General features: G+C 44.8%; 1 protein-coding gene, 1 long non-coding RNA gene and 1 pseudogene across 2 annotated transcripts; 1 reads left to right on the plus strand and 2 right to left on the minus strand.

Moving 5' to 3' along the window:
- Nucleotides 1–6,659: 6,659 nt before the first annotated feature.
- Nucleotides 6,660–7,086, plus strand: LOC136357309 (uncharacterized). Its single transcript, XR_010742533.1, has 3 exons — nucleotides 6,660–6,795; nucleotides 6,871–6,933; nucleotides 7,020–7,086. It is a non-coding gene; the product is annotated as an uncharacterized lncRNA (long non-coding RNA).
- A 2,467-nt stretch (nucleotides 7,087–9,553) lies between these two features.
- On the minus strand, nucleotides 9,554–10,463 carry LOC4344033 (dirigent protein 5). Its single transcript, XM_015790651.3, has one exon. The coding sequence runs from the start codon at nucleotides 10,350–10,352 to the stop codon at nucleotides 9,738–9,740; it is 615 nt and encodes a 204-aa protein (XP_015646137.1). The 5' UTR covers nucleotides 10,353–10,463; the 3' UTR covers nucleotides 9,554–9,737.
- A 3,375-nt stretch (nucleotides 10,464–13,838) lies between these two features.
- LOC107281659 (dirigent protein 5-like) lies at nucleotides 13,839–14,676 on the minus strand (annotated as a pseudogene).
- Nucleotides 14,677–15,824: the final 1,148 nt, after the last annotated feature.

The following is a 15,824-nucleotide window of genomic DNA, read 5'->3' on the forward strand; positions in this document are numbered from 1 at the left end:
AGTGGCATATTTATTGAGATTAGTTATTATGTGAGCATCAACCTTGGTAGGTGAAGCTATCCATCCACAAGGGCTCCAAGAAGGTTTTACATTTTCGTTTTGGTTTGCTAAAAACTGATGAGTTTTGATCAGTGCCTATGAAAACCGACTAAGACTGATCAATTTTGTTAACCTAGCTAGCCACAACTACATTATATCTTCAATGTAGCTATGCCCATAATTAAACAATGTGGTGGATATAGGCATCGGACTCCATCTGTTAGAGCAACTCCACCAACCTATTTAAGCCAGGCTCTACAAGCATCAGTATAGCCAGTTCTCCAACTAATTTGGTAAGCCAGACCCATTGCTCAAGCCATTTACACAGGAACCCATATGTCAGTCTCTCACTCCTTCCTCCTCTACACCTTCCTCCAACTACTACCTCCAATCATCCATCCTCCAGTTCTCCACCACCAACTGGCGGCAATAGTGGCGGCGAAAGGGGAAGCGGCCGCGATAGCAGGGTGGAGAGAGGGGAAGAAGTGGATGGTGGTAGGAGCTGCACTCAGGTGGTGGCAGCACCAGCACCCTAATGGGGTGGAGGTGGTGGTAGGGACTAGGGACAACCACATCGGGAAGGTGGGGACGGCGATGCAGAGAGGAGGGGTGGCACGACGACGAGCGAACGTGGTGGGCTTGCGCGGTGGAGAGGCATAGGCGTGACAGCCGGTGACGACATGCCCTTGCGCGGTGGGGAAGGCGGAGGCACAATGTCCAGTGACAACATGTACTTGCACGGTGAGGAGGTAGAGGCACGACATGAGAGGGATTAGGGAGGGGAGAGAGAAGGTAGGGTGGTGGGATCCATGCTACAAGTGGTTCCAATTTGCTAGATTTGGTCAGCCAAGTGAGAAATCTGACCAGCCACTTGGCTTGGTAAGTTGGATGACAAGTTTGTTGGAGGGCGTTCTCTTGCCCAAGTTTACCAAAATTTTGCTTGGAGAGTAAGATGGAAAGACTATTGAAGATGCTTTTAAGATACATGTGATTCCAAGAAAATTACTGTAGCAAAGTTTCTTACTACTTTGAGTATGTATATGCTTTTCTAATTAAAACAAGGTATTGGTGATGGTATTAAATCTGTCACTCCACCTACTCCCATTAAAAATTTACAAAATTTACCCCCCTTAAACTTCTTAGAATTAAAAAAAGTTACGACATATAAAATGATTATGCGCTATAGGAAAAAAACACATTTCATAAAAAGAAAATTGTATTTTTTTGTATCCGGTGCAAAGTAGGGGCACTCAGCTAGTACTAAAGAAAGGCACTCTCGGAGGTGTATGCTTGTAGTGTACGTATCTGTGTGCACACGTGTATTAAGGAAATAAGAAAAATTCAGGGCGAGGCATGCTGCTAGTCGGGTGGCGTCGACGCGAGCACTCGTTGTCAAGATGTTTGTAGCCCACGAGCGCGGTGGCGAAGTAGCAGAGCACAGTGATCGTCAGGTAGGCCACGATGGTTGCCCTTCCACGGCCGGGCTTGGTTATGAGATGTTTTAACTTTGATCAAAATTAAACTACTTCAAATTTAATTAAATTTATAGAAAAACTAATAATATTTTTTATTCAAGATAAATTTAAAAAATACATTTAATTTTTAATTTAATAAAACTAATCTGGTAATATAAATATTACTATATTTGTTTATAAATTAGTTAAACTTGAAGCAGTTGATTTTTTACTAAAGTTAAAACATCTTATAACCTGAAACGGAGAGAGTAGCTGGCTAGCAAGTAAATTTGCTCGCCTAGACTGTAGTCCATATTATAAGCAATTTAGTGCGTATGTGTCCACTATGTATAATGCCATTTGCAGCCTTTGTGGATATCTGCCTTATGTTGTTTGTGTTCAACCTTAATTTGGACGATATAAATCATTATCATAGCAAACATCCTTAATACGTAAACCAGGATATAGATGTACTAACGTTATTAAGAAATGTCTTGCATTTTGCATTATTTTCTCATGTCAAGAGTAACATATATCTATGTGGTCTTTAAAATACAATATTGACCATCAATATCTAATTCCTCTGTCCCTAAAAGGGCGTAGTTTTACTCTAAAAAATTATCTCTAAAGGAGAGTAGTTTTTAAGAATTTATCTCTAAAGGAGTGTAGTTTTAGTTTGGTCCACTAAATTAAACCTCTTTTATACGGCTTCATCATTTTTAGCTATACTCTGTCCTTGTTTTTTATCTGTATTAACGAATGTCATAGTATTCCTTTAACCTCTTGCTTATAATATCTTTATGCTAAAACTACATGCCTTTTGAGATGGAGGAATTAATTATTGCAGAAGATTTTTTTTCTAAAAAAACTGAGAGCATTATAATACCATGAAAATATTGTTTTAACGCAAATATATAGATAGATTTTATTTTATGCAATCTACTATTATAAAACTTGATAATGTTCCTACAAGTTTTTCATCTGTTGCCTCCATCGTCGATCGGGTCAGGCTCTTGTCCGGTCACACGGCGACGGAATTTTTTTCGGTTTTAGATTTTTTTTTAATATTTACAGAAATAATCTATCGGCCAAAAAAATTACAAAAATAGACCCTGCCGCCCACCTCTGGGGCAGCAAGCTGACGTGGCAAACGGGGGAGGAACGGGCGATGACGGAGGGAGGGTTTTTTTGCAGGAAAACCCGGCAAGGGGCCCGAATGCAAAAAAGCCAGACGGGGCCGGCTATTTTGCAGGCGGCCCCTTGCCGCCCTCTGGCCAGGCGGCAGGCCTCACTGCCTATAAAAGGCCTGCTGCCCAGCCCCCAGCCCTCATTCTTCTCTCCTCAATTCCAGTGAAAAAAAAAAGAAGAGAGGGGAGGAGAAGAGAAGAAGGGGCGAAGCCCTGCCGGATTCAAACGCCGATTTCAGGTAATATTCATAGATCCTATATATGACTATTGAGTTAAATAGTGTGTATTCTTTAAAAATTTGTTTGAATAAATGCATTATATTTTTAGGGTTTTAGTTGTACTAATCTAGAAGTGCGTATTGTAGATATCGGTAACTACATAGATCTGCTAGTTTGGAATCAATACATTACCGTTGCATTGGCTTACACAAGATATTACGTTGTAGATGTTTATTGCATGAAAGAGTAATATGATCTAGTTATTTCGTTGACAGATATGTCGAACAAACAAATATTCCAAGTTTACCATGGACCAGGAAACGTCCGTTACGGGCCAACTGGGGTAGATCTGTCAGATTTTATTGTATCAGAAAGGGGAATTGATAGACCGGCTGAGAGGAGTGTACCTTCTATAAAAAGATGGTTAATGAGGGGCTTGAGAGTTGATCCACAGACAAGTGACATAACAATCAATGTTATAGTAAGTCGGGCAACTGAGGGTTTTTATTGGGAACTAATGCCAGTTCAAAACTCTCGAGTGTGGAGATGGTATTTGGAAAATGCATTGCAACGCGGGTGGCCTCTAGCTTTGGTTCCGTTTGTTCACCCGAAGGATCCAGGTGTGCAGATGAACATGGATGATGGCGAGGGACCAAGTGCTGAAGTAAACGAGACTTCTGTGGAGGAGGTCAACGCACGAGAGGACGGGGGCATAGTAGCTCCAGTAGGCATTCAACCAGGTAGAGTGGCTGACGAGGGGGAGACTGTCGGTGCCATTGTGGATGAAATGGAGAGGGAGGATTCTGACAACGAGCGTGTAGAGGAAGGTGATTCGTCAGATGATGAGACGGATATTAATCCAGCAGAATGGGCTAGTGAGGATTTTTCTGGGCTGATCGTCTCTGAAGAGGATAGTGTGAGATGGGAGTACAAAGAAAATGAGGTTATTCAGGGAGCGATTTATAGTAGAGCAGAAGATATGAAGGAGGCGGTAAAACATTTTGCAGTGTCACTTCATAGAGAGTTTAGGGTTGCCAAGTCGAACCGGTCGCAATATGAAGTTCGGTGTATTAAGGAAAAAGATGGTTGTCCCTGGAGAGTGCACGCGTATAAGGGGAAATGGAAGGATTATTGGACAGTGTCAGTCGTTACCAAGCATACATGTTTTCTACCTGGTGTTCAGAAATACCACAGGAACATTACTTGTGCATTTGTTGCATCTGAGATGTATGCGCATGTCATCGATAATCTCACATATGAACCAAGGTCAATAATCCGACACATCGAAGAGACATACAAGTATACTATTAGCTATGCCAAGGCCTGGAGGGCCAAACAGAAAATAATAGAGATGAGATTTGGAACTTACGAAGCCTCGTATGACAATTTGCCACGCCTGCTTGGTGTTATCGAGGAAAGAAACCCTGGGAGCTCTTACGAATTGAAGAAATTCCCCTCAATTGAACATCCTAGCAAGAGTGTGCTGCAAAGGGCGTTCTTAGCTCTACATGCATGCAAGATGGCATTCGTGAACTGTCGTCCTGTTCTCTGCATTGATGGGACATTCTTGACAGGAAAGTATCGGGGCCAGATACTAACAGCAATAGGGGTAGATGGGAACAATCAGGTATTGCCCTTGGCATTTGCTTTTGTTGAGAGTGAGAATACCGACAGCTGGTACTGGTTCCTGAAATTGGTTAAAACAAAAGTTGTTGGTATGAGGCCAAATGTGTGCCTGATACATGATAGGCACGCTAGCATTCTGCGAGCGATAGAAGAGTTGCAGTTTGGGAGTATGGAACGAGGATACCCCGGTGTTTGGGAAGATGTACAGAGTAGGTGGTGCATGCGTCATATGGGAGCTAATTTCTTCAAGCAATTCAAGAACAAGGAGCTCATGAACATGTTCAAGAGGCTGTGCAATCAGAACCAGGAGAAAAAATTCAATGAGCTTTGGAAGAGATTAGATGAGTTGACAGCCAAATGCAGTGATCAGCGTGCAGCGGCTCCATCGACCGCCGTTGCTGACCCTCCTCAAGCTCTTGGACCTCTCCCAACGGATAGTCCAACATTGGTTAGAAGAACTGGATTGGAGATTCGGAAATTTTCTCAGTGGATTCTGCATGAACCAAAAGAGAAATGGGCCAAGGCGTATGACACAGGTGGTGCTAGATATGGAATAATGACAACAAATTTGGCAGAAGTTTACAACTGGGTGATGCGCGGTGTCCGTGGACTGCCACTAGTTGGCATAGTAGAGTTCATTTTATATGGGACATGCAGGTATTTTAGGGATCGGTTCCAGGCAGTTCTTCCCTCTATGCCGAACAACAGCATTTTGTTTGGAGCTTTCATGCAGAAAAAGCTAAAGGAGTTGCGTAAAAAGGCCATGAAACATCGAGCTCTAGTGCAAGGTACCCAACAGCACAGGTTTGAGATACTATGTCAAGATAAGGCAGGCAGGGGTATATACCGCAAGAGAGTGAAGCAGGAGTGTGTTCTCAAAGCCGACGGCACATGTCATTGCTCTTGTGCAAAGCCGAAGCTGCTCCACAGGCCATGCACCCATGTCATTGCTGCCGCAGCGGAGTGTGGCATACCAGATGCAGTATATGTGTCACAGTACTTCAGTAAGCAAGCAATATATCATACATGGAGCGGCGAGATTTATGGGTTCGGCATAGCTAGGGAGTTCACAGAGACTAACGATGAAGTACTCAATATTCCTGACCCATCGAAGCTCCGAGGCAAGGCTGGAAGGAGGAGGACTCGTCGCATCCGCAACGATATGGACGAGTTGGAGGCTGGCAGGGTGAAGCGTTGCAGCAAATGCGATGAACATGGGCACACCTACAAGCATTGTCCTAAAGACAAGGAGAAACCAAGTGTGGCGGAGGCAGGACTATCAGGATCAGCAGCAGATGGAGCTCGCCCTACGGGTGAAGGCACTACCTCCACTCGACCACGTCCTAGGCGTCGTCGTGCCACGTCTGGCTACGTGGTGTAGTTCTTATGTTCTATGTCGGCATGTGGATTTGCTTGTAATTCGTTTCGAACTTATCGATGTGTTTATGTTTCGTCGTGTAATGTCAGACTTCGGCATGTCATGTCTTTAGGTCTTGTGATGTAACGTCGGACTAAGGCGCCTAATGTCTTTAGGTATGCTGATGTATGTCGGACTTCGACACGTAATGTTATGTTATATTATTGAACTCTACATATATGTTAAATTGCACGTCATCGTTATGTACCATTAGTAACGTTTGCTATATTTAAATAGCCTGTACTCTTGTTGTACATAATTAATCTCATGATTTTATTACTATTTCATAATTTTGCAAGTTATCTTTTGTTTTACATTACTATTTTTTGAATTGTTCTAACACGAGGGAGAGCCACACACTGAGGAGTCGTACCAGGCCTACCTACGCTGGTACCAGCCACGCACCCGTACTAGGGTCACCTTCGCTCCCTTGGAGCAGCAGCCCCACGTTGCGAGCACTAGAGACCTCTACGCCAGGCACCGCGACCAGGACTTCGCTCGTGTTGTGAGTACCCTGCATCGCACCATTCCTTTATGTTTTCATGTCTTTCTCTTCGTCAAATTTTACGAATATTTACGAACAAATTAACCATGCAGGTCGACGACATCAACCGGGTCGTCGTTGATGGTTCAACGACGATCCAACGTTTAGGCGCGGGGATTCCGGTACCCGTAGAGGAGCACCTGACAACGTACACGCGGATGGTGGAGTCGATGCGCTCGATTCTCCGAGTGCTCACCTGTCGTGCAGACGACGTTGCTCGGGCAGACGCAGCTGTACAGCGGCCACCCGTACCGACTGGTCCCCGTCCAGCTGCGCACGTTCCTAGGCCGACTCCCCCTCCGCACGGAGGTAAGTATTTTTATTACTATTTCTGTACATGCCTCGCACATATAAGTGAGCCGTTTCACTTGCCGATTGCTTCAGGGTTTCGTGCACCGTTCAGCACCCCGCCTTCCTCGGCTAGGCCTTCTGTTGTGCCCCCCACAGGTACTTAAAAAAACAACATTACTTCCACAATCAATTTACATACATTTTATGTCTTAGCTTACAAGGGTCCCGTTGTCGATGTGTAGGTTTCGCCCAGTTCGCTATGACGCAGGCCGCCCACTTCTCCCAGGCTGCAGGGTCAGCGTCACAGGCAGCCGGCACGTCGAGTCAGGGTCCACCACTGGACCATGCTGGGACCTCGTCGGACCGCTTGCTGCCTTCCACCGTGCTCTTCGACATCACTGACTTCGACTTCGCTTCAGGCTCGACAGAGGACGTCATCGGCCCCTCACAGCTGGGAGGCGCACCGCCGGTGCAGACGCAGGACCAGGCGCAGGCCACTCCTCCGCGGGACACTCGTGCTACCCGTGCTGTGCCACCGGATCGTTTCACCTACTCCCAGGACCACGTGCGAGCACAGGCCCGGAGGACCAAGCGTGGTCGCGGCGCGGGGCAGGGCCAGTAGAGCAGTCTTCTCTTTGTTTACTTGCTTCACTTTCCAGTACTGTATGCTTGTGTAATGACTACGTTGTTGTTATATGTGCACGATACCTTTCGGCGCATGCACGATACCTTTCGGCGCATGCACGACTACTTTCTGCCGCACCGATGCAGCCTCCTTTATTCGTGTGTGATACGAGTATTTGCCCGCCATTTGGCGCATACGACCAATGTAACTTTCGGCGCCGATCATGCATGTATCTTTCGGCGCCAATCAGGCGTACCCACCATACCCCACCACTTTCACATGTCAGGGGTATCACTGGATTTTTTGCGCCTATATAAGTCGCCTTAACGAGTGAGGCCTCACAATCTTTCAGAACTCAGTCACATTCAGTACTCTCTTCCCCACTTGCTTCATTACAAATCCGACCGGCTTTCGTCAATGGCTAGACGCCGGGGTGTTGAGGATCCAAACTGGCGTAGCGATCCTTGTGTATACCTACTACCACCTTGGTGCCAGCGTCCTCTCTGCCTATGCGGTGATCGATGCCAACTAATGGCTTCGAGGAATCCTGATATTCGAGGAAGGCGCTTTTTTAGGTGCCCTAACTATGACCGTGAGGTATTTTATTATCTGCATATGCTTATTCATTCCGTATGGGCAATCGCTTTATTCTTCGTAACACTACTCTATTCGGCAGACCCGTACTACGGCTTGCGCATACATCGAGTGGGTCGATACAGAAAATCCCATTCTCGACCTAACCACTTGTTTACAAGAAGGTCGCTGGTATTTCGCATCCGAAAGTACTGAGCAATACTTACAGAGAAAAGCGGCTTATGAACGACAATGTCGTGAACAACAGAGCGACTGGCGGGTGCTAACTACGGCAGGTGTGGTGATCGTTGTCAGGTTCTTCGTTCCATAAATCCTACAACATTGGGTCGAAAGTTCTTTGTTTATCCAAATATTCTTGACGACGATTTCATGGTAAGAATATTTTGATTACATGAATCCTTATTTTCTCACAACATTTACTAACTTTGCTTGCTTTACATCTATTCTTTCCTCCTAGGAACCACCAAGGAGATGTCAATACAGAGAATGGATAGACACCAGAAGGGTTCTAACTCCACCTAGCCGTGTTGTGCAGCTTGAACTACCAGAGCAATACAGGGTTACTAAAGCGCGGTTTGAGAGAGGAGAAGGATCCTCACGTAGGGGTTAGCTATTATCGGACAACTTAGCATATTGAAATTTCTACTGTCATGCTTCCTTGTCCCATTACTACATCGTCGTTGTGTTCAACTATTGCACTACCTCCCTCCTAGTTCGAATCTAATATCATCTATGTAACCGCAATGCAAATAGTTGTATCATGTTCAAATTGTACTACTATTTCTTCATGTTACATAATTCTCCTTGTTTAAGTCCATATAATGTTTCTACGACCCAGACTGCGATAGGCCTATATAAATTATCCGAGTACTAATACGTCGAATAAGGTACAAAATAATACCTCACTTAACATATGAAATTGCGCAACAACCAACTTCAATACATTTTTATAACAATATTAACAAGTTTTATCAATAAATACTTCTTTATTTATTATTAACATAACATAGAAAAATCTTTTGGCCGTACTTTTTTCATCTGGGTCCCTTACCGCCCTCTACCCAGATGAAAAAGTACGGCCGCAAGCTTTTTATGGGCGGCCAAAATTGCAATTAGCCCCTTGCCGCCCTCTGTATGGGCGGCAATGGCCTAATCGCAATTTTGGCCGACGGCGGCAGACGACGCGGTCGACCCACCGTCTGCCACGTCAGCTTGCCGCCCACCATTAGGGCGGCAGGGGCTATTTCTGTAATTTTTTTGGTCGATAGATTATTTCTGTAAATATTAAAAAAAAATCTAAAAACGAAAAAAATTCCACGGCGACGCGGGCGCCGGCGAGAGAAAGCCTCGGTCCTAAATGGGCCAGATGGGCCTTCTGCCCATTACTCCTTACCTGGGCTTGCTCCTCTGCCTGGGCTGCTGGCTGCTTCGGTCCGCCGTGCTTCACAGATGGGCCTGTCGGCCCAAGACGAGCGGCTCTCCAATTATCGCATATGTGATTGTGAGTGACGATGGGAACAGTAACACAAGCTATAATAAGTGTAACGTAAGAACTCATAGAGCAAACTTCATCTTTATTGAATGAAAATAAACAAAGTTGGGATACATTTTGCACATTCATCGGTGCATATAACTCGTCAAGCAAACAAGTATATTTCGCGATGGAAATAAATCACGCATCACACCGTGTATAGCAGTATTATATGTTAATTACCATCTATCAGAATTCAGAGCAACGTAATCAGACGACGTAGCATTCGTAGAGCTTGATGTCCATCTGCAGCCGGAAGTAGGTGAAGCCCTCGAAGGCGTCGGTGCGGAGGGTGGCGACGCCGCGGGACATGAAGAAGTCGCCGGTGCCGCCCACGACGGAGATGTCCCTCGTCTTCTCGGCGATGATGTCGGCGCCCATGAGGTTGAGCGTGCCGCGGCGCCCCGTGGAGTTGAACACGATGGAGAAGGCGAACCACGCGTTGAACGCCTCCTTGCTGTTGTAGAGGTAGACCCCCTGCGCGCGCACCGCCGTCTCCTCCAGCGACGGCGGCAGCGCCCTCCCCTCCGTCATCGGGTCGTTGAACACCACCACCTGCCCGAAGAAGGTGCCGCCGGTCGACGGCACGGCGGTGGCCAGCGCCGTCGGCTTGGTGGCCGCCGCCGACGTGGAGTTGGAGGTGCTGTTGCTGTAGTCGTAGAGGATGTCGTGGAGGTAGAGCCTCATCTCCTTGCACGGCTTGTCGTAGCTACTACTCCTGACGAATCTCCTTCCATGGGCGACGCTCGCAGAGCAGCTGAGGAAGATGCAGGCCGCGGCGACGATCACAGACGCCATGGACCATGTCACCATCCGGCCTTGCATTGTTAATTATTTGCTTATTATGAACAAGCAGGAGAAGCTATATAGCTACGTACTTAGCTAAGTGCCTGTCAATGCTGGCTTTGATTTGCTGCAGCTAGAGCTGGAGTTTTGCATGCCTATTTATGGAGGTGAGAAAGGGAATAATGCATGCATGCGGCATGCCCCAAATTACACGCAAAGGCCAATGAAAAGGATGCTGCTTCTGGTTGTCTTCCGCAACTGCTCACTCTCTTCTGAGGATCTGTTTGTGAGCTTAAGATTTTAAAAAAATAACTTGTTGGTAGTCTGTTTATGAGAATATGGAGAACTAGATTTTTCAGTTTCTAACTTCTAGTTTATTTTCTCAATTCTATAACTACAACTTCTAAGAATCTAAATGAAAAACTATATTATATGAAAGCTGCAGCTCCCACCACACAGACCTCTGGTTGCTTGAATGCTCTGAGTCTGACTATCCTCGTGCAAATGCACAGTAGAACACACTTACCAGTAGTATTTTATGATAGTGGAGCTATCCACCAGTCACCTTCAAAGGGAACACACTTTACTTGTTGTGCTTCAAAGGGAAGGATACCAGAAAAGGTACATAATATACTTAGCTATAGACTGCTAGAGTATCCGTTTTCTAAAAGTTTGTAAATTAAGAAAAACTGGTTATTAATGATTAACGGTAACTAAAATGTTTGGTAACTAATAATTACTATCCCAGCATTGTATTCTTTTCCAAAAAAAAAAGTTATGACCTACTTACGTGGAAACATATATCTCATCTCTTCGGGACAATGTGTCCGACTAGTTAAGTGGGCCAATATTAAGTTACTTAAAAAGATTACGATAATATTTACCTTAAGGATGACATTTTTTTTATTGAAATATCCATAAGGATGATTCATCTTACCCATGACAGTTTGACACCGTAACTCATTCATGAGATCACAAAGTCCTCATGGTCATTGAGAAGGTATCATAAGGTAAAATAAAATTTAGTGTAAAATTTGATACCTCATATTACTATACCAAGAGATAATAAATTTATAATAGAAAAATTGATACATCATATCATGGTACCCTTCTTAAGGACCGTAAATTTGCTCATATAACAGAGGCAAATAAACAAAAGCATACATATTTTTTTACCACCAAATCAATAACGTTAAATCCTCTTAACAAAATAGGGGCAGATCTGAGCTTGGGTTAATTTAGAAAAACAACGACAAAATCACAAAGTTAAAACCTGAACTTCCGTGATGAATACATCACTTAATTAACTAGGTCTTCCTGTTGATGCATATATATATATATATATATATATATATATATATATATATATATATATATATATATATATACACACACACACACGCTAAAACTTGCCTATTACAACCCTTAAAATGGCTACAGAATGCATAGCAACATTGGCATCTAGAAGGAGATTAAGATTACTGTACTGTACATGTGGTCCACGGACGAGACAATTAATAGAGGTCGCAACTGAAGCTCACTGTGTGGTTCGGTCAAGTTGTGTCAGGGCTGACGCGACAGACTATTGGAGTGATGCCCAACTAAGGGCCTGTTTGGATCCCTGTCACATCAAATGTTTATACACTAATTTAGAGTATTAAACATACATTAATTATAAAACCTATTCTATAACCTTGGACTAATTCGCGAGACGAATCTTTTGAGTCTAATTACACCATGATTTGACAATGTGATGCTACAGTAAACTTTTCATAATTATGGATTAATTAGGCTTAAAAAATTCGTCTCGCAGATTAGCTTTCATTTATGAAATTAGTTTTTTTATTAGTCTATGTTTAATACTCCAAATTAGCGTCAAACATTCGATGTGACACGGACTAAAAAGTTTTAGCCCCATCTAAACACCCCCTAAGCTTTCCATTTCCTTTAGGTTGCAATGTCCCTTTTATCGCATCAACGTGCATGAATTAATGCACCATTTTTATGCATTCTTAAATAGACACGGGATAATAATAAATCCATAAAATTCTTACTACAATCCATATTAAAATCATATTTATTGAGATTAGTTATTCTGTGAGCATCAAAACGTTGGTAGGTGAAGCTATATATCCACCCACAAGGGCTCCAAGCAGGTTGTACATTTTCGTTTTGAAATTACAAACCGTTCCTCACCGGTTTGCCAAAAACTGATGACTTTCAATCAGTGTCTATGAAGACCGACTAAAATTGATTAGTTTTGTTAAACTGGCCACAACTATATTATATTGATCTTTTTGTAGCTATGCTCATAATTAAACAATGTGGTGGATATAGGCATCTGACTCCACTAGTTAGAGCAACTCCACCAACCTACCTAAATCAGGCTCTCCAAACATCCGTATATATACGTATATATATAGCTAGCTCTCCAACTTATTTGGCAAGCTAGACCTATTGCACACTCTATTTACATTGGGACCCATATGTCAATCTCTCACTCCTTCCACTACATCTTCCTCCCAACTACAACCTCCAATCCTCTATCCTCCAGTTCTCCACGAGTACTCCACCACCAACCCACGGCAACCACTACACCAAATCCAAGAATTACCGTCCAATTAATGTTGGTTGGGAAAGAACTATATATACCAACAAATTGTTCGTCGGCATAACTTATCAACAAACTATCGGCGAGAGGGAAAGCTGTCGGTGGTTGCAGGGTGGCAAGAGGGGAAGAAGTCGATGGTGGCAGCAGCTGCACCTGGGCGACGACGGCACTAGCACCCTGGCGGGATGGAGGCAGGGGTAGGGACTAGAGTCAACCACATCGGAAAGATGGGGACGCTGGAGGTGGGGACGACGGTTCAGGGAGGAGGGTGGCGCGACAACAAGCAAAGGTGGTGGGTTCGCGTGGTGGAGAGGCGCCGTAGGCGTGACGGCCGGTGATGGCATGCTCTCACGCGGTGGGGAAGGCGGAGGCACAACGTGCTTGCGCGATGAGGAGGTGGAGGCACCGCAGGAGAGGGATTGGGGAGGGGAGAGAAGGTAGGGTGGTGGGATCCATGTTACACACAGGTGGCTCAATTTGCTAGATTTGGCTAGCCAAGTGAGAAATTTGATCAGCCATTTGGCTTGGCAATTTGGATGGTAAGTCTGTTGGAGGGTGTTTTCTTACATGGGAGACATGACGGCTGTATTGAGTGTCATGCATGGCAGCTGGGGAGCTATGGGTGCAGGAACTGGAAGATGCAAATCCTATCCAGACTCCAGTACGACTGTTGCAGCAGCGCCCACGACGAGCCCAGCTTGCCGGCCGCCGACTCGGCAAACTTAATTCTACATTCACTTGACTCCGGCGGCTGTTGCGGCATTTCGTCGAACATTTGCTTGGCATGCCGAACCTTCTTTTTTTTTTCTTTATTGAATGAAATGAAATGGAGGTGCGATACATTCTGCACACAGTACACACAGGTGCATTTTGCACACGCGCGCGCGACGTGCATATATACGACTCGCCGCGCGTTAAGACGGAGAAATATCGATTGAGATGGAAATTACTCCAAAACACACACACACACACACACAACGATCATGTTTAATACTAGGATTCCACACACCGCTTATGCATATATCTGATCAGACGTAGCATTCGTAGAGCTTGATGTCCATCTGCACCCGGAAGTATTTGAATCCCTCGATGGCGTCGGTGCGAAGGGTGGCGACGCCGCGCGACATGAGGAAGTCGCCGGTGCCGCCCACCACGGAGATGTCCCTCGTCGCGGCGTTGGGGTCGGCGCCCATGAGGTTGAGCGTGCCGCGGCGCGCCGTGGAGTTGAACACGATGGAGAAGGCGAACCACGCGCTGAAGTCGTCCTTCTTGTCGAGAAGGTAGAGCCCCTGCGCCCTCACCGCCGTCTCCTCCAGCGACGGCGGCAGCGCCCTCCCCTCCGTCATCGGGTCGTTGAACACCACCACCCTGCCGAAGAAGTAGCCGGGGCTCGACACGGCGGTGCTCAGCGCCGTCGGCTTGGTGGCCGCCGCCGACGTGGAGTTGGAGGTGCTGTTGCTGAAGTCGTAGAGGATGTCCTCATCTCCATGCATGGCTCGTCGTCGTAGCTCCTCCTGCTGCTGCTCCGGCGGCCATGGGCGACGCTCGCCGAGGTGAGGCTGACGAGGAAGATGGCGGCGACGATCAGAGACGCCATGGACCAAGCTGTCATCGATCAGAGACACCAGTGTAATGCAGCTAGCAAAGTAGCTAAACTTAATTAACTACTCCAATTGAATAACCTGTGATCGATCAGCTCGATCGAGAGAGAATTAAGCTAAACTAAGCTAAGCTAAGCTAAGCGCGCGCAAGTAAGACAGTACGTGTGTTGCTGCAGCTTATATTAGCTGTGATGTGGAGGTCGAGTTGTGCACTTCTGCATGCTTATTTATAGGAGATGGCAGGAAAAGGAATCCTCTCCTATCCTAAAATAAACTAATATCTTAGTATATACTTTCTCCATTTTACGATGTAAGTCATTTTAACATTTTTCACATTCATATTAATATTAATGAATCTAAATAGATATATATGTCTACATTTATTAACATCAAAATAAATGTGAAAAATGCTAGAATGATTTATATTGTGAAACGGATGGAGTAATATACACAGGCGTCCTTCTGAGTGGCAGATTAATCCGAGCTGGTTGTTAGGATAGAAAGAGGAAGTAAGACGAGCATGCAAATTGTTTATTCTCAATTCCGAGTTGTTAGGACCTGCAAAAAAAAAAAATTCCGAGTTGTTAGGATAGAAAGAGGAATCAAGTGAGACGTACGCAAGGATACTACTGTTACTCCTGTTGCTTTAATTTGCTTGATTCTGACGCTGATAAATGTACTGCGGTCTGTGGATTATGTACCGTAAGGTTAGGTTAAGGCTGTGTTATACAGATACATATTTAAAGTATTAAACTTAGTCTAATAAAAAAACAAATTATAAAATCTACCTATAATCTGCGAGACGAATTTATTAAACCTAATTAATCTGTCATTAGCAAATGTTTACTGCATCACCATATTGTTAAATTATGGTGCAATTAAGCTTAAAAAATTTGTCTCGCAATTCATAATTAGTTATTTTTTCGTTTATATTTAATACTTCGTACATATGTCCAAACATTCGATGTGACAATGTATAAAATTTTGGCAGTGGATCTTAACAGGCCCTAACTAGCCAGATCTGAAGCTGGCTACTGCTGATTAGCTAGCTAGTGTTTGCTGGCTTTATTACTGCAGCTGCGGTGGAGACTGGATACCAACGCCGCGTCCTTCCCCGTATGAACACCGTGCACAGGGCCGTGGCACCTTGTTGCCGCAGGTTTCATGAGTGATTTTCCCGGTCTGCACCCGAAGCCAAAGATTGTTGATCATCCTCCACCATGCAGAACCCTACTCGATCGGCGCAACCTCCACTTATGGTTTTTATTTTTTACATTTTAGAACTTTTTAAAAACTTAT

Source organism: Oryza sativa, chromosome 7 (genome assembly GCF_034140825.1).
Source record: "Oryza sativa Japonica Group chromosome 7, ASM3414082v1".
Taxonomy (NCBI): Eukaryota; Viridiplantae; Streptophyta; class Magnoliopsida; order Poales; family Poaceae; genus Oryza; species Oryza sativa.